This window comes from Trachypithecus francoisi, unplaced genomic scaffold, assembly GCF_009764315.1.
Source record: "Trachypithecus francoisi isolate TF-2019V2 unplaced genomic scaffold, Tfra_2.0 Lachesis_group10, whole genome shotgun sequence".
NCBI lineage: Eukaryota > Metazoa > Chordata > Mammalia > Primates > Cercopithecidae > Trachypithecus > Trachypithecus francoisi.
In genome coordinates, this window is record NW_022681455.1 from 102,219,281 (window position 1) to 102,238,748 (window position 19,468).

Consider the following 19,468-nt stretch of genomic DNA (forward strand, 5'->3'; position numbering starts at 1 on the left):
CAGTGAGTTGAAATAATTGTCAACTACACTTAATATTTTTTTCAAAAAAAAAAGAATTTGCATAGACTGACAGATCGTTTTGTTTCCACATTCAATTTTAATATTTGGTTGTGCTTTCCAAAGGACAGTTATGTTTGTTTAATATCCACGAAATCCCAAGACTGATTTTTATGCTTGTAAGTAAAAGATAAATCAGTAAATAGCATTATTATTTAATGAAACAAACAACAAAGTGGTATGGACAAGACTGTCTAAATGAAAAACATTTTTTCTAAATAATTCTTCATATTCTTCCTTTATTATTTTATATAAGAATTTGGGGCAAAAGTCTCAGAAAGCAAAGTCTCAAAGGAAAGATTCCATGCACAAAGGCATCTTTAAGATCACTAAGATAACTAAGCAGGTACCAATTTATTTTCTTCAGAATTAGAAAGCTCTGTAAAGACTGGAAATGTTTGCTAGCAGATTGGCAGAAAAGGTCTGATGCAATTCAAAACTTTGAATAGCATTTTGACAAGCACAACTATAAATCTAAAAAATCTACGCTATGTATCTGAATTATATCCTAGTGGTCAGTAATCTCAGAACAAATTGTCTCCCATAACATACACTGAAAAATAGATACCAACATCAGTGCTATGTCTGACCAGAGTAATAATTTTAGGATTTTCAACATGTATAAAGAAAATTGTTCACTTCTGCAGGTACTCTTCAATTACAATTTTAAAAAGAAAATGAAAATCTGAAAACTACAAAATAACAAGAGTTTCACAAAAACTACTCAGGCAAAGAAAATTTCCTTGTCTTGTGACACTAACTGTACAGTCATACGCAACTCAGAAACTGGAAGTACAACTCTGTTATCTATTTTTTCTTAGCTTGCACATCGCCCTTAATTACAGTTTAGGTGACAAAATGAAACATAAATGTCTTTCTATCAACAGCACATTGCTGGAAGCATAAACAATAAATTATAAATTACTGAATCAGAAGCCTTTTTGGATCATATATGCAGAGTGCTGTTCTCCGTATCTACGATCTGTCACACCTCCTGTTTCATGCAAATTGAGCACTACCTTTTATGATTCAACGTTGGAGAAATGTCCCATGCTCCATATAGGTAATAGTACACAACTTATATGGAAAACACTTCTAGTCAACGTTTGGTGCTGTGTATTGTGCTATGGAAAAGTCCACTATGTGTGCAGAACAGACAATACAATCATATCGGAAACATTAAGATATTCCTTATCATACTCATGCAAGTACACAGTCTTTGCTTGTTGCTTGGATGCTTGCCTGGGAAACCCAATCATCATGGTTCTGCTGTAGCTAAGGGTATCGATGTTTTTATAAGGTCACTTGAGGAAAGAGATGTTTCTTTTAGGAAAGCCTTCTATTGGCTCCAAAGCAGCCTATTGTAAAAGCAGAACTTAAGGAAGACCCAGGTGGCCAGAAAGAGGGCAATTGGCTTAGCAAGTTGGCACTCCTTGCTATATAGATCAGCAGGTAGGTCCTTCAAGTACAATTCAGCCTGGCTAGGTATACCTGGCTTAAGGCAGCGGACAGAATGACTCTGTCTGCCTTGAAACCTATATCCTGAATACAGAAAAAGTATTCCTGAGGATTCAGCTGGAAAAAAGAGGGAGGACAGAGCATCAGCTCTGACTGGCATGAGAATCAGGAAAATCCACTTCCACTTTCAGGCAGCAAATTTTGGTTTTGCAATAAGGGAAGTTTGAGACAGATTGACGGTAGTCAAAAATGCAAAGGAAGGCTGTCTGTAATTTTCCAGCTATGTAAATGGTTTCCACAGAGTATGTGTGTTTGCAGGGAGAGATGGAAGTTTGGAGGCAATTTAGAACAATTTTATATGCTAGAATTGAAAGTGATTCCAACAACTGAAAGCTACCATAGTGTGGAGAAACCTGAGTTTTGTTCTGGCAATGGAGCTATAGAAAGGTTAAAAAAAAAAAAATCCATCATATTCAAAACCATATCCAGGAATCCTGCAGCTATTTCTGTGACGATAAAACTTTCATAGTTGGTCCTCATCCTCTTCCTCCTTTTTTTTATTTTGCCTTTCTATTTTAATACCCTTTAGAATGCAACACATTGCAGTTACAGCATAAGCAGATGTTTTTGCAATGCATTCTAGTGAGGATCAGTGTTTTCCCAACTACTGATGAAGCCACGTTCAAAATTACTGCACAAGATTTATAATTCTGAAGAGTTAAAGCTTCAAAGAGACCTGGCTGAGAATGATAAGCCAGAGGAGATATAATATCGTATGAGAAGGAATTAATGAATTCCTATAAAGTGACCTCATCCCTCTTACTGTTGTGTGTTTTTCTATGTGCCAGGCATTGTGCCAATTGCTGTCTAAGTCCTAGTTCACACATATCCATCGCAGCACAACTATGAGGCAGGTATTTTATCCCGGTGTCACAGATGGGAAAACTGAGGCTTAAAATGATTTGCTTAAAGTAAGAGTATTCGATACTTCCAGAAAATAAAAATAAATAAACTTACACCATTTGAAGTAGGCCACTCAGTTGAGACAGAAATCCATAAGACAATGCATAAATTGTACTCTATACAGGTAACTATGTTATGGACAATGAGCTAACAGGAGGCATGTTTATTCCAAAGTAATGGTTAGTATCTACATTATTCAAATTATTTATCAAAAGTTTGCATTTAAAGTAAGCTTCTTATCAATAATATTTCAGTCAATGTGGAGGTACTAAGAAGGAAACACGAACTGGTATCATCAGGTACTACGGTTCTCCTGCTGGGTTAAACATAACTAAGCTATAACTAAATCCAGGTCCACTGTCTATTTCTCTTCTTACCATAGACTCTCCGTAGAGAGCAGAGATTTATATTTTCTCTCATTTCTCTATACACATGGTTGAAAAATTTCAGTATAAACCATGAGGGCTCCCATTTTACCAGACGGTACTCTGGCAATTTGAATCACATTTTTTACCTAGTGTTCAGGCTGAGGATGAGTACTTTTCTGCAGACCTCAAATTTCCTGCAAACAAGATATTTTAGAATCTATAAAAGGTCCTTTTTTTCTTCCTTGTCTTGCTATATTTAATTGTTAGCTATTTTCCATTTCCATGATTAAAATTGAGGCGAGTACTGAAATGTGGTCAACAAAATTCTCTGCTTATAAATTCACACAACTGGAAGAAACCAATATCTTACACCATATTCAAGGTGCTTTGATTTTTTTGGTGTGAACGTGTGGTATAAATGGTTCACTGCATTTTTGACCTTTACTTCTACCTTTATTTATACTGAAGGTTGCTTTCCTATTCTGGCAGAAATACGATTCTTATATATTTAGTAGAATTACTTGTGAAATAATTCATCTGTGTAGGAGACAAGAGAGAGCTCATTTCTATCTCATTTTGTCTTTTATTGTGAATTAATTGATAGAAATTGCATTGGGACCAATCCATATAAGAGAAAAGAAAGATTACAATAATTTTGAACTGAAATATATGGTGGCAAGTTCCTTAGAAAATGCCAAATACTGAAATCATCTCCCTTAAAGATCAAATTAAATATGAGACAAACTTATTCATCAACTATAGATTAGATTATATTAGCTCTCTCAACATTTTAACATTTTTCTGGTAGGCTGGAACTTGTAACTCATACTGCTGTCAGTGGAGAAGCATCAGATACTGACCATTTTAAAATTTATCTTAAGAAGGAAAAAAGAACTATAAACATGGCTATACCATCTGATTCTATCGCTCCATGTTTCCAACATAGAATATGCCATCATTTTAAAGTAAATCATATTTAGTATTTTGATTTTTTTAGTACTTTTTTGTGTTCTCTCATCATTAACAATTAATTTGCAGTAAGCATGCAAGATATCTATCTATCTATCTATCTATCTATCTATCTATCTATCTATCTATGTCATGAATCTATGGATCTATCTATGTGTCTATCTATCTATCTCCAATGTTTTTTACAGCTTCTTTTCATTACTTTGTTTCTACATATTAAGACAAGATCATTTTTTTCTGTTTTTGCAGTACCTATTCAGGTGCCAAATAAGTAGTGGTCTATGAAGCAAAACTCATGAATTTCTGATCTAGGAAGAGGAACACAGAGTATAAACTTTATATATCTATTTCAAACCTGTGGTTTCATGATTTATTTTGTGAAGGAGATGTTGAATATTTGGATCCTAAATCCAAAATCACAGTGAGCAGAAGTCCTACTTTCCATAAGGCAGTCCTGGTTTATGGTGTTTTTCAGACATAAATATAAGCAGCGACCCCTCTCACTTTAAAACGTGTCCCAGTAGAAACAATAAATTACGTGGTCACTCTTTGTAAAACAAATAAACACAGTCTAAAATAAACAATCATGATGTATGGAGTACTCTTTCTGTTTCAAGTCATTTTTCAATAATAACTGACATCTTTAAAACAAATTACAAAACAAAATAATATGAAAAACCTGTAAGATAGCTCATAATTTTAACTTCTATTTTCCAGTATCAAAATAAAACAGATAATGACATGACATTAAATATCCTATTACAGGGTTTATTATAATGTGTGATGAAGCAGAATGAGGTATTCTAAGTATTTAACTTTTACTTTCTACTAATTTCCAAAATTTAAGAAAACACATACAATTCATTCATTGTAGAATTAAATCTCTTCTTTAAAAATATTAGGGCATAATAAATATGTGTCAAAATTAGACTTTCCCTGGTCCCCAATAATATCTTCCCATTCACCCAATACCTTATGTGATGGCTTCTAGGACCACACTTACAACAAGTGTGTCTTGAAGTTACAAAATTTACAGGAAACAGTAAGGATCTCAGAATATTTGGAATGGGAAGTAACTTCTTCATGGAGAACTTTAAATGCTGTGCATTTTATATGCAAAAACAATGCCTGATACTTACTAGTTCATCATCAGAATAAACATGGACCACACTTACGCACAGACTTCCAGTTCAGTTTGGGGTTTCTAAGGAGGCTTTGTGTTAGAAATATTCATATGATTTCCATTAAAAAATATTGGTGATGCTACTAAAGAAACAAAGACAGTGTACTTGGCTTACAGTTTCTAATCAAGGGTAGCTAACAAATGAATACTCCATTATTGAGGAGACAGAAAGGGTTTTGTCTCCTTAGTTTTTAGAATGGTGGAAGTCAGTTAAATTAGTAATATCTATATGACGACTGTCATTTCCTTTTTGCGATTCATCCACATTTATCAAAGCATCCCCAAAGACCTATGTAGCATTTTGTTAAAAGGCAAGGCCATAATATATTTAGCCAAAAAATGTTATTTTATTTCATAAAGGAAATTTTATCAAGATTCACTATCTCTTTAAATAGAATATTGCAAACAATACAAACAGATATCTCGAATCAAATTTTACTCTTCTGAGTATAGCCTGTATACAGACCATTGAGAGACCGAAACAGATCCCTGTAGTAAAGCCAGAAACAAGCCTGAGACATTGCTTATATTTTGCTAATCATTCTAAAACCACTACAACTAAGACTTAAATACATTTGAACAAAAATCAAGTTTTATAATTTTTTTAAATATATAGCAGCTTAGGAAACAAAAATTTCCAAATGAGATAGACTTTAAACAATAATATATGGCTTTCACATATAATAAATAACATAGTTAAAGAAAACAGTAATCCAAGGTTGGTCCTCAGAAAATCTAATGAAATGGATTAAATGTGCTCAGTGAGTGAAAGACTTAACAATGAATCACTTCATATTAGCTTCAAAATAATACTGATAAGAAATCTCCTTCAAAAAGGATTTTCTGAACTAATTGTTATTGTTAAAGTTGGTACAGGCTTAAAACAAATACCTTTAATGTGTACCCACAAACCAGGCAAAATTAGAATAGCTTTCCCTAAAGACATGGTAAACAGTCAATTAAAACTTAACAATTGCAAAGTGTAAGCCAATTCCCCCTCTTAGGGATATCTCAGAATCTCAAAATACCTGGAAGTTTTCACAGGGGTTAAATTTTACTCTTCATTTTTTAAAGTAAGGTGATTGAGGTATTTCCTGGGAAAAAAATTAACTTTTTACATTAACAAATTTCTTATCTCTTGTTTAAGTACTGAAAATTAGAAACTAAGGTAATTACCATGCCATTACGCTGATAAGCTGAATTTCAAGTGCTCACGGGTGAACAAAAATTATTTTAATGATATTTTCAGTTATGTTATGAAATTGCATCCTATTTTCCAATTTATATTGTACTCTTTGTAGAAAGCTAGTATATTTACCTTCATTTTTCTTGATGGTGAAATTCGGATTGTTGACCATTTCTGGAAGGAGACTGTATAAGAAATAATGTCCATTTTTGGGATCATCTTTGTCCATGGCGCTAACTGTTTGAATGACCTGAAACATAAAACTTGACGTCAGCATTTCTGATGATTCCAGAGGCTCCTACCATCGGTAAAAGCTTAGTGACATTCTTTTTGTAGTCTGATACTTTGACTCAAAGTCTCTTTTTCAGCTTTCTGAATTGTCGTGGATGGTTTGTGCCAAGAATAAGGAGAAAAATCCATTACTTTAAAACCTCAGCTTTGATAAGTTGATGAAAATTAAGAGCATTACCTTTGTGTCCATTTGGTGTCTGTGGCTTGAAATAGCAAAGTTAAGTGTATTTGAAATATCCACTGGGCAATTACAGGTTTCTTTCCAATTTGAGTATTTACGGGCATCTAGAATGAGATTTGGAATTGTTACAGTGATTGTAGTGTGGTTCTTGGGAGGATCTTTGAGGTAAATGGCTTAAATCTTGAATCCTCACAACTCTTGTACTCATCCGGTTATAAGTGTTTGCCAAATAGTGTTCCTCAGCACAAACATCACTGCAACAAACCTCTCTAATGAGTTGCTTCTGTTCCGTCGCAATAATGAATAATGTTTTCTAAAGCTAGTGGATAACACGTGCAAACAATGCTTTGGAGTGTATCCTGAGATGAATAAATTATAGGGATTAGAATGACCACGGTGCAGAGAAATGTTTGGATAGATAGAGGTACTTGGAATGGGTGCCTATTGAATGTGCTTGTTTCATTTGCAAAGCTACATTAACTTAATGCTAAAGTTGTTTCTTGGGATGTCAGATAATTACTTTAATAACTTGTATTTATGATGCTGTGATATTGCTAGTTCAATGTGACAAGTTGGACAAGAGCTAATGTAGGAAAAATTTGAATGTACACTCCTATTGTGATAATAGATTTACCATAAAAAGTAGTTGACAGTGAAATATTCTCAGGTTTACGATATTTCGAGGATATAATAATGATGCCAATGCTATTGTGTCTGTGGGAACAATTATGTCCCATTGAACTTCGAAATTTTGTTAAAGAGAAAAAAAATCAATTACTTCATTTTGAGAAGGGGTCGTCTTTGCTTTCTAATTTACCACTCAAGTGTAAGAACCACAATTTCAGAACTTTTAGCAGCTATGAGTCTTTGCATTGTATCAAGCACATGTTATATGATAGGCAATTCATTCAATTTACTTGAGGCAAAAATAAAATACTTTTTTTAATTTCTAGGTTTCTGTTTTTAAAATGGAACATAATCTTACTTTGTAAGTGTTTGATTTTTGTTAAGGACTTTGTTGTCTAGTTATAATGTCTTATAAATAATTATGATTATATTCAGCTTGAGTGACAAAATAACATAAAATAATTTAAAATATAACTCATGGTTAAGACAGTGAGATAGTCATCAAGAGAAAGGACTCTGGAGTTAAGCTTCCCAGGTAAGACAAAAGTCACAGCTCTATTTGTGGTTCACTGTGTGACACTGAAGGAGTTACTGAAGTCTCTGAAACTTTATTTTCTTGTATGCCAGAAATACAAATGCAAAGACCATCTTTTCTCAGAGATTTGTTTTGGTTATGAATTTAAATTCATATAAATCTTCTGACAGTGTCTGGTTTCTAGTAAATGTTCAGTAAAATATTAGTCATCATCATCATTATTATTATTATATTAACTAGGGCCATTGCTATGTATTGACGACCTGGCACTTTGATAAATCTTTATAAATATAATGACTCTGTTACTCAATGATCCAGTATGATCAGATTAAAGAAGAATGCAATTATATTTACCGTACCTAAACACATAGCATATTTGCCTTGACATTTAAGTGTAGAGAGAAGCCCTGGGGTACTTCTTTCATAAAAAATCAACATGAATTAAAGTACAAGGGGACTAGATTTGAAACATGGATAACTCCTTTGGACAGCCTGCAAGTAAAAATACTTAACAGAAAAGTATGAGTTTGACCACTTCACCTCAGAACAGCTGTGCTGGATTTTCATGTTAAAAAGTCAAGGGAATGACTATCTTTGACAAGAGCCTTCTTTCAGGCAATTATAAAGAAGAGAGGGAAAAACATTGCTTGTGAGCAAATGTAGCAACTCCTTCTCCATTTACCCAGACTTCTCTCTATAGGACTTCTAGCCCCAGGTGCAACCATTGAAGATGTAATTCCTGAAGTGTGTGAGTGCATATGAAGAATAAGGGCAAATGAAGAGAAGATGTCTTGGTTTTCTCAAGCAGAGATCAGTCATAATTAAATGCTTTCCTGCAGTATACTTGGTGGATAAAGTTCCCATAATTAATACCATTCATACTATTTTCAAGTAATCTACGTGAAAATGGCTCATATCTGCTGTTGCATCTACAGGAGAGTCATTTGATTAGCTAAGCCACCATGACCAAAACAAAAGATGCAATAATATAGCTTACCTGTAGCAAAGGAGCATAACTACCTGCCACACCACATCTCAGAAGTTTGGTCTAAACATCACACCAGAATTTAATATATTTTTCCACCACTTATTTTAGCCAGGAACTCCTTAGATAAGCAATTTATTGAGCCACTAGAACTATTGATCAAAAAAGTCTCAGATTATAACTCAGCAATCGGTATTTCAAACAGCCTTCTGGGTAATTCTGGTGTATACACAAGTATGAGAACCACTGTTTTCAGCCAATGGAAAAGATTCATGTTCACAGTTCTCTCCTCATAATTCATTAAGAGGCTTTATATTGTCAAGCTCACGTCAAGTTCAGTGCATTATATGTTGGGGAGAAGGTGGCTGAAATGAATTATTACATTTTCTTCCAAATATCCCATAAACAGGTTATGATTAAGATTTTTGGTTAAACCACATTTGACACTTCGATACAGATAGCTCCCGCTTTGGCATTTTATCTAAAAGTAGATGCCAAGTAGGTCACTTGAAGGACTTTACACTATTAAAATGCATTAAGATATCCGTACTAATGAGGCTAAAGTTTTCATTGATGAAATAACTTCTGAATGTACTTAGCTTTAAACAGTAAAAGAAAAAGAATAGATTTGTTCAAAGAAGTGTACCTCCACAGAGGCAGGTTGGAGACCACGTAGGGTCCACTGTGAGCTACCATGACCTCAGCTGATTTTTCAAGTAATTTCATTTCATGGGAATAATATAAAAATTTCTGGAGCAGTCATAAATACTTAGAAATATGCATCTAACGTTAAGCTTAAATGTTTTCCGTTCTACCAATGAAGTTAGTATGCAACTGAAAAATCTGATGTTTCATAATTTATTGTTGAAATATTTTCAATGTTAAGGAAAGCCGAAAGCAAAATATATGTCTTTATTAGAGAAAACAAAGTGTACCTGGGATGTTGGAATAAGGAAATGAATTCCAGAACCATGCTTGGATTTTGATAGGAGCAGATTCTGTTCTATTTCTTGAGACTACAGATTTGAAATTAAATAAACATTCTAAGACATGAAACTAGAAAACCATTGTGTGCTATGGTTTAATTCTGATCCTTAAAAATCTTTCACTGTTTATCAAAAATTCTAAATCTAAATTAGATTGTTTTTAACGGAGTATATTAAACTTTATTTTGGACTATTTTACATTAACTCAAAAATATTTTATACTTGCAGAATATCACTACCATTATTATCTTTTGAAAGGTCAGTCAGAAAGAAATACATATTTCATGATCTGATCTGTTAACAAGCATAACTGTATCATAGGATCTATTAGAACCTTTTCTGTGAGTTCCTGTAGATACTATTTATCAATATGATCTTATGTGTGAGGAGTAGTCATATATAAGATTTTACCCCTCACTGCTATTAGAATAACAGGTGGCACATGGCAACTATTTAATAACTATTGGCTAAATGAAGTAATTGATGAATAATAAATAAGCGATGGCAAGTACATTTTTGCAGCATCATTTATCCTCACAATACCTTGAGAAGGAAGTACTAAGAAACGTATTGGCACTGCGATACATCCAATATATTATATATATTCAAATTATATAGAGTATATATTACATAGGTATATATACACACATACGTGTGTATGTACATGTGTGTGTATCTGTGGGTGTGTGTATAAAATGTCTGATCCCAGATAAGCCTAGTTACAAATTCTCTGCATCCGTTGTCCTCAATATGTCAGGCTGCTTCAAAACTTGTAGATATTTATAACTTCTATATATGTATTTCTATTAAATTGGGGCTTAGACCTTCAATACTTTGGAGTATGTGTAAGCGTGTCCCATCCATCCTTGCTTGCTTTGCTTTAGCAGCCTGAAGGTTCTTGATTGATTCTGACCAGTCAAATGCACACCCAAGTGGACATTTAAAAGAAATAGTTCTTTCTATGTATGGACAAGGTGAGAAAATCCTATTCGGTTGTAACTTTTGGAATGTTTTACAAGGTTTCTCGAATATTTGTCTCTCTCTAGAAAGATCCAGCAATAATAAACAGGGTGGCATCTTCAATTGAAGCACACTGTCACTTTCTCAGGTAAAACTTAGTTTCCCTTTTCTTGAAATCCTTCTATAATAATGTGAATTGTAAGGTGATAGGGGGTGAAGGAAAGGAAGGGAAGTTACAGCCAAGGAAGAAGGAACAGCATAATGTTTGGCTTTCTATTAATGCTATTATTATTGCCACTTTATTTCTAGTGATCATATTAACTTTCCTGAAATATTAACATCTATCTCTTAGAGTGGTTTTCAACTTGGGAAAGAAAGGAATGATCCATGAAAGAGCTTTATATGGCTGTCATTCCTCAACTTGAAATAGTATGAAATTATTTACGTATGCACATTTAGGAGGGGAAAGGTTATAGCCTTTATCAAATTATCAATGATGTCCATAACTGAATAAAGCAAAACAAAATACATTAAGAGCCTTAAAGAACGGTGCTTAAAAATAGAAATTAGGCATGCAAGACAAATCAAGTTATAACAATGATGATTATTAATTGAAAGGGGGGAATATAGGTAATTAAGAAATTTTATCAAAATCGACACAATAACCTAATTATTTCAAAACTGTATAATGTAGTACAGATATATTCACAGTTCACATCTAATCAAAATATATTGTCTGGATATTTTTGATAATTTACATGGCATTCCAGTCACTACCAAGATTTTTATTCCCTACCCATTCCACATGTTTTCCGAGCTCATCATTTTTGTTTGTTTGTGTTTTTGGCCTGAAACATCTTTGCCTTAAAATTTATTAGGTGGCCATTTAGAGCATGTAGCTTGCAGGTCTGACCTACAGGAAATATGGCAGAAGGAAGTAGATGAGATTCTAATCTTATTGACACACTAAATGAAGTCCTCAGTCCTCTGGGCAGAATTTGGGACTCTGCCTTCATAAATGCATTGTAGAACTTCCAACATTTTTTTCAGTGTTGGATTTTTCATTCACTTTACCTTTATTGAAACTAAATTGAAGCCAAGCAATACAACGTTAGGATTCCAGAAGAACGTATCTAGACAAAGTTTGGATTTTCCAGTTTTTTTCTGCCTCTTGCATTCTTTTGGTGGACTCTGTATATCGGATGTGTATTTTGTATGCTAATGAAATTATCAATATTAAATACAAACCACTCCATCTCTTACCCTGATTTAAAAATCTATAGTTCATTTTCATTAGTAGGATAAAATTCACAGTTTACCACATAGCTTAGAAGAATCAACTCCCTTTTCAATCTTATCTCTTCTTCATCCTTACTCTATTACTTTGTGGTAATATCTCCTGATACCTCCTTAAGCTTATAAATAGTAATTCCCATATTGAAAATATGTTCCATTGTTTATCTTCCCAGAGCAAGATTTTTCCAACTGGGTCCCATCTTCCACAAATTTATAATTTTCTCTGAAGGAAATTTGAAAGATTTTATAGTCTACTATCCTTGGCAAACTCAAAATACCATATAATTTTCTTGGGGATTCATATGTATTTCTAAATGCAAGAGAAACTTGTAGTAAAACAAAACAAACAGAAGATCATGTTTAATTTTGTCTAATTTAATGTCTCCCAATCTTATTAGGTAATACACACTCACACGCGCGCACACACACACAAATCAAACCACATCATATATTGGCATGCTACAGCACAAGTTTCTATGAAAAACTCAATCTGAATAATGCTATCCTCTAAAACTCCATTTGAGTTTTTAAAAGATTGGAAGACTTTTTCAAAAGCCTCTGTGTGAAGGTGTGTGTCTACATAGCTTAATGGTAACAGCACTGTTAGCATTAGCTTCTCTGTCTTCCCAATATTATCTCAGATCCTCTGGCACCAGATTGTATCCAATTTATAAATCGTCACAAACACAAAGCCTAGGCTTAAAATCTCTTACCACCTAGAGTCAATTTGACTCTCTTTAAAAAACCTGCTCATCATCATGGCTTTTATGTGCAAATGGAAACAAGTGTATCTAGGTTTCCTACCTGGCTCCCATCCTAATTATCCAATATTCTGTAGGTTGAAAATATGATGAAAATATATCAGTCTGCAATAGCCCAAGACTTTAAACAATCTTTTATACCATTTTCTCTGTAGATAATCAATCTCAATTAAATTAGGGGCCAGAATAAAACGTGAAATTTGTAACCATGCAAGAGACCCAGTCAATACCTACAGAACTGCAAGTGAGTCTTTGAAAGATTGAGATAGAATGTGTTGCTATATGATGATTCCAGTGAATTTTTTAAAAAATTTAACCCACAGATTCACATGGGGAGGAGTGAAGTATGGGTCCTTCTTTCGCCCTTGACAAATAAAGTACTTGTAAATTATCAGAGGAATAGTTATTCCAATATTAGAGCAATAGATTTGTCTATTATATTGACCAATTTAGGAATCATGTATAGTGTGTTGCTTTAAGCCGTCTCATAAACATATAACAATAACAATAAAACCCAACAAATATAATAGGAATAAAGTGTTATTTTGCTTTTTAAACCACAAGACTGGTTCAAATAAATACCACTGAAAATTACAAGTATTTATTTAGTATGTATTTGCATATATATATACCAATATCTATCTAGTTATTCTGAAGATCTTAGGGTTTAAACTAACAGAGATTATGGTTCAGCATCACAAAACTAGTAAATAGGAAAGATCTGATTCACATTTAGATTGTTCAAGTCCAAACCCTTCAAATATATATATATATATATATATATATATATATATATTCACTTTTGCTTTTCTTTTCTGCCAAACTTGTGCTCCAAAAATCATACTTTTGTTAATGACTCCTTGAAATGTGTTTTGCTACATGTGGTTTCTTCAAATGTTGTTTTATGCATTCCATTAATTTACCATCACCTTACTCCACCCAAAATAAAGTGAAAATGGTATTTCATGCATTTTGTGGAGGCTATCAGTTTCATCTGTTTTAAAATCAATCCTGTCTCCCTCTTGTGTATGCAGATAGATTATGAAAGATGCCTGCTGGCAGGAAAGCTAAAATTAAATCTCCTATATTTATTATTTCATGAATGTTATAAAGTGCTGTAATTTCATTTTATTGTTTCACATTTATTAGAAAAAGACTCACAGAAACTAGACCAAAAAAAGTACCAAACCCATTCATTGCTAGTGTTTATCAAGGGATAATTATCTTTACTTCTCTTATTAAGCTTTATTTCTTTTCATTTAAGGTTTGATGAAATGCTTTTGAGTAAGAACGTCATTTGTCACAGGAATGTATTGTTTTCTTTGGAAAAAATGCTCACTCTTGATCAGACTTAAGTTCTCATGATTATTTTATAAGAGGTGTGTCACACAGACATAGAATTTCAAAGTGCTGCTTCCTTGGAGAGCATTGTGACATCCTAGAAATCTCAGGGACTCTGGCACTTTTAAGAGCAGACTTTAAAATTAATTTTTGCCACTTTTCATGGTAAGTCTTAAGTAAAACTCATAGTCTTTTTCAGCCTCAGCTTTTGTATCTATAAAATGTGGTGCTAACACCAAGCTCCCAGAGAAGGAATGCTGAGTATACATTAGATGTGTATGTACACTTTTCACTTATGTAAGCAATAAGCTTTCTCAATTACTTGCATCTCCATAGCCACCACCTTAGACCTGGCTACCCTTATCTTTCGCAGTTACAGCTTCCTAACTGTGCTTCCTGCTTAATCATGTGTGTGCATATGTGTATTTTATTCAAGCATAAAACCCTTTATGTTCAATTTCATTTTTGCTTATTACAGGCTAGTCACAAGCATCTTCCACTCAATGACCCTTCCAGTCTGAAGGGTCAGTGACCCTTCAGGATATTTGCACATGCCTATTCTGTTGGCTAGAAGACTGCCTTCATGCCCAGCTCCTTCTCTTTTTTTTCCAGTTTCACCATAAACAACACTCATTTCAAAAGTAACTTTATTTGACAATACTACATAAAGTAGATCCCTGAGTTTTCATTGTTCCTCTCTGTCTAGTTGCTTGAATATTGATTTCAAGCCAGTTTTTAAAATTTTAAATTATTTTATTTATTCATTCTATTCTTTTCACAGAATCTCTTCTTCACTAAATTCCTAAGAAAAAATAATTTTTGACCCTTTCACATTGTTTCTTCAGATTGTATTACAACAATTAGCATCTTGCAGATGGGAAATAAATATTGTTCAATAAATAAATGAGGAATTTTTCATCTGAAGAGGTTAGCATGCATACTGTGTGTTTATGAGTGGAACAAGTGTTTCCATGATAATATCTAAGAAATTACTTTTTGAAGTATCTGTCATTGCTGAATGAAATTATTTAGAACCATGATTCTAAGATTTTGTGAATATCTGTTACGTGTCAAGCACTGGCTAGATATATGTCATCCAGAAGCATGAGTGACTCTCTTTTTATTTGAACTTTGATACTCCCATAATAAACAAACTTTATATTTCTGCAATGTTGGTCAGAGACAGAAAGATGAGATTAAAGAAGGGAAACCAAAATATTTTTGTTTCTCTTTTTTAACTCAGATATAATGACTTGACACCAAAAAGTAACTTGTATGATAGTGACGAAGCTCAAATTATACTCCACTAGATTTATTTACAGTTACAGAAATTCTTTCTTGAAGAATAACTGAAACTGCCCATCACCTCTCAAACAATGAATATTTTCTGAGACTGAGCAAAACACCTTGCTTCATGCCTCAGAAGAAAATACTCAATTCAGTCCCTGCACTGACAGATTATCCACAGAAAATCACCCTAATTCTGTATATGGTAACCAAGAGGTTAATATCTGAAATAAAATCCAAGGAAGATCCTAGTAAGGAGGTAAGAGTTAGAACACAGTTATGGAAGGTCCTCTGGCCAACACTGGTCACTGAAGTTCTATATTTTTCCTTCGCGTTTGTTTCTGAGTGTGAGGTTGTCAAGTGTATTGAAGGAAGATACTGATTTCTCCACATTTGTTACCTGTTCCTCCACTCGTCCAGCCAGATTACCATTCTCTTCAGAAAGACTCTGGTTTATCCCCAGCTGTCTCCTTTTCAGTACTTGATAGATGTTTTCTGTCTCTGGTGAAACCTGTCCTATATTAAGAGGTCTTTTCATTGAGATAGCTCCATTTCCCCTTCTCCCTTCAGCATCCCACCTGTCCAGAAGATTTGAAACATTTTCTGCAATTCTATCATTTATAATTTTAATTAAATGTTTGCCAGAGAGAAAATTCCATGAAGGTAAAAAAAAAAAAAAAGGCTGATTTTGGGGGTGTGGTATACTGCTATATTTTCAGTACCTAGCCCAGTCCTGGAACATAGTTCATGTTCAGCGAGTATTTACTGACTGACAGAAACCCATCACCCCATCAGACACACAAACTGTCAGACATATATTTGGCTTTCTGATTTTGGAATCTCAACACACATTCCCATTTTTGCCATGGACATTAGAGAGGAGTAAGTAGAGAACATCCTATTTAACCTTCCTGTTAAACTGGGAGCCAAGTAATCTGCAAATGACTATATCATGTCACCACTGAATTAGAGTCGAAAGGTGTATACCATCTTAAGTCTTTTGACTTAAAACAAATTACCTGAAACTATCAGATTTTTCAAAAAATATAGATAATTAGCAATGATAACATATATTAACATTTAATTATGCAACAGAGGGATTATTTAAAAGGATTCTAATCAAACGTGATTCAGGTGGATTTTGTGTAATGGACTGTGAACCATTACTCCCTATTGAGGTTGTGATTACACTTTTGAGAGAACAAATTCAAGGGAAGGTCACCTTTAACTTCAGAATCATGAGAAGGTGGAAGGAGCACATATGATTTCCAATTCTACTTTCAAAGTGAATCTAGACCTATTTTAGCTCAGATGTATTATGAACTGGAGATAACTGCCTAGACAAGAGAAAGTAACCTCCCTCTTTTTCTTCTTCTTTTTCATTCTGACTGTGTTTAGATGAGTTCAATTCAGTGGAAAAAATATAAAGCACAACAGAATTCTCTATGCTCATGTTGATACTCATTTTCATTTTATGAGCCCTTTCGAAAACCTGTTTACATAGGTCCTCTCAGTCCAGACAGTTTATACAGCCTGGATTTTTGTTAATGGCTTATCCTTCCTTGATTATTGCTAATAATTTCCAGCTACACCATCTCCCAAGAAGCTGATCCCCTGAGTTTAGCCTTAAATCTGCACCTTCCAGCCAAACAAGGCATTTGAATGTCACCTGCAGTTTTTCTGAGGCTGTTGTAAAGCAGACATAAATTGTTTAAGAATATTGAGAAAACTAAGAATTTAATGGGTCATTCGGTTTTTGACATTTATTTTTCATGAGCATGTGATCATCTGCTAAGGAATATTTTAGTTCCATAGTGAGTCAGTCATTTGTGTGGTATTATGAGAGATGATTGAAAGTATATCTTTGTTGAACTTCTATAAGTAAACATTTGTGTGAATAACAAATACAAATTTTGGTAAATGTTAAATATAAAAATTAGATCATTGAGCATTAGACGTGACTTAGAAGTGACGTAAGGAGTAACACCTGAATTCTGACTAGCACAAAGGATTCAAAGAGTTCAAGAAAGTTGTTTCAACAACAGCATGTACATCAGTCAGCCGTATGTCCAAAAATGTTGCTAAGCCATCAAAGATCTGATCCTTTCATGTAGCTAATGAACTCTAATAAATATGCCTAAACAGATCATTAGAGGATAAGATGGTGTAGCACACATACACAAAACATAAGCGGTTCTTCAGACAAAGAGTCATTCATTGTGATTTGCAAAAATCATAAAACAAAGAATCAATTTTTTATTTTGGTTTTGCATAGGAAAGATGAGAAAACAATGCATTTTTTTCTGAAGTTAAGAAGAATGACTGAGAAATCATTAAAACTTTGAAAACAGTCAAAATCCACAGGGCAAACCTACAAATTCCCAAAGATCCAAGAAGCATGCTTGTCAATAACACAAGTGAAGCCAATGTTGAGTTTTTGAAATATCAATATCATTGACTCCTTGAACTTACGTGATAAGGTCTGCATGATCAATGGAGTTTTATTTAAATTCTGAAGTATTTTACAGACTCTATGTGATTGAAAAAGTCTAGCTTATCAGTCTGTGATTTGGCTACATTATCTCAGCAATGATCTGGTCCACACAACAACCATATCCTTGAAACAACCTGACGTATTTTGATCAAACTCTCTCTGACAACCCAATCTACCAATTTAGGTAAATGATATTTATTGATATATGTGTATACAAAAACACATATGCACTCCCTTCTCAAAGGATCACAAATGAAGATGCTCAAAACGTGTGATTGACGGGGGTAATTCCACATAATAAAATTAGGAAACATTTAAGCTAATGTTAGAATGTTATAAAAATAAACATATATCTCTACTAAAGCTGAATGCTTTGATGAGATCTTGTCTAGATGTTTAAAAGTTAATCAGTTTTATTATTAGAATTTTAGCTTTAATGTGTGTATGTGTGTGGGCGGGGGGATGTCTTATTCTGGTAGATGGAAACGATGCTAATCCTCCAGATACATGGGAGTAGTCTATGGGGAAATGCCCAATGTCTTATAGGAGGGTAAGAAATTGATCGTTTATAATAAAAGCATACAGCTACAGTACTAGTCCTTTCTTTAGGGGAAAAAAATCTGACTCTTGTCAGGTAAGCTGCTTAGCAAATAGTAAGTATAATTCCTAACACCCACATGAGGCACAAGAATAGTTGGATTAACAACTCCAGTGTCATACCGTCAGCTGCTGTTTATTTAAATTAAAATGTCACCATCCAGAAATAAATTAGGAAGTTGAAAAATGATAAATTTCTTAAACATACAGTACTTTGGTACCTTGTTCAAATAAATCTGTTACATTTATGGTTTTGCAGAACTTTACATAGGCTATTTCCATTTTGACATTCAGAGTATAGCAGATATTTGTTTCTGTTCATTTTGTTTAACTCTTTTCCTCGCTTTCTTCCTCCCTCTTTTTCTCTCTGCCTCCCTCCCTCCCACTCCCATTCCGGTTCCCTCTCCCTCTCCCTTTCCTTCTCCCTCTCTCTCGCTTTCTTTGTTTCTTTTTTCAGTTTTCATTTCCCCATCTATGCTATATGAGGCACAAAAAATGTTCTACTAATACACACATCTAAAACGCATGTTGTTCATCTTATGTTGATCTAAATGTATATACATATATACAGATTTCAATATTCACTTCCTACAACTTTCTATAAACCACTGGTCTTCTTGGGTTTCACTGTTATTTGTTATTCATATGTTTGCTATGAAACAAATGTATCCTCTCCATGAGGTTTTACCTTGCTTCTTGTCATTTGAAAGTAAAAATTCAGCCCCCATCACTCTAAGACATCCCCTGCTATCATCCATATCCCAAGATATTTTAAGACAGTGATTTGGCTCTGGGTTCGTGGCACAGCAGGTTGTTCCACTTTAGGAGCCAATTTGGTCATAAGTAGGAAGAGAAATAACATCTGATGGAGAAAAAAAAATTCCCTCTCTGTTCCCATTTGGATGTGTTTCTTGCCTGAGACTTTGCAGATCATAAATGATGC

General features: G+C 33.8%; 1 protein-coding gene across 1 annotated transcript in view; it reads right to left on the reverse strand.

Annotated features, from left to right (window-relative positions):
* CDH8 (cadherin 8) overlaps window positions 1-19,468 on the reverse strand; it is a 253,081-nt gene that overhangs the window by 55,954 nt on the left and 177,659 nt on the right. The window contains exon 9 of the mRNA XM_033219852.1: window positions 6,317-6,434. Within this exon, the coding sequence (XP_033075743.1) occupies window positions 6,317-6,434 (118 nt within the window). The remainder of the gene's footprint in view (window positions 1-6,316; window positions 6,435-19,468) is intronic.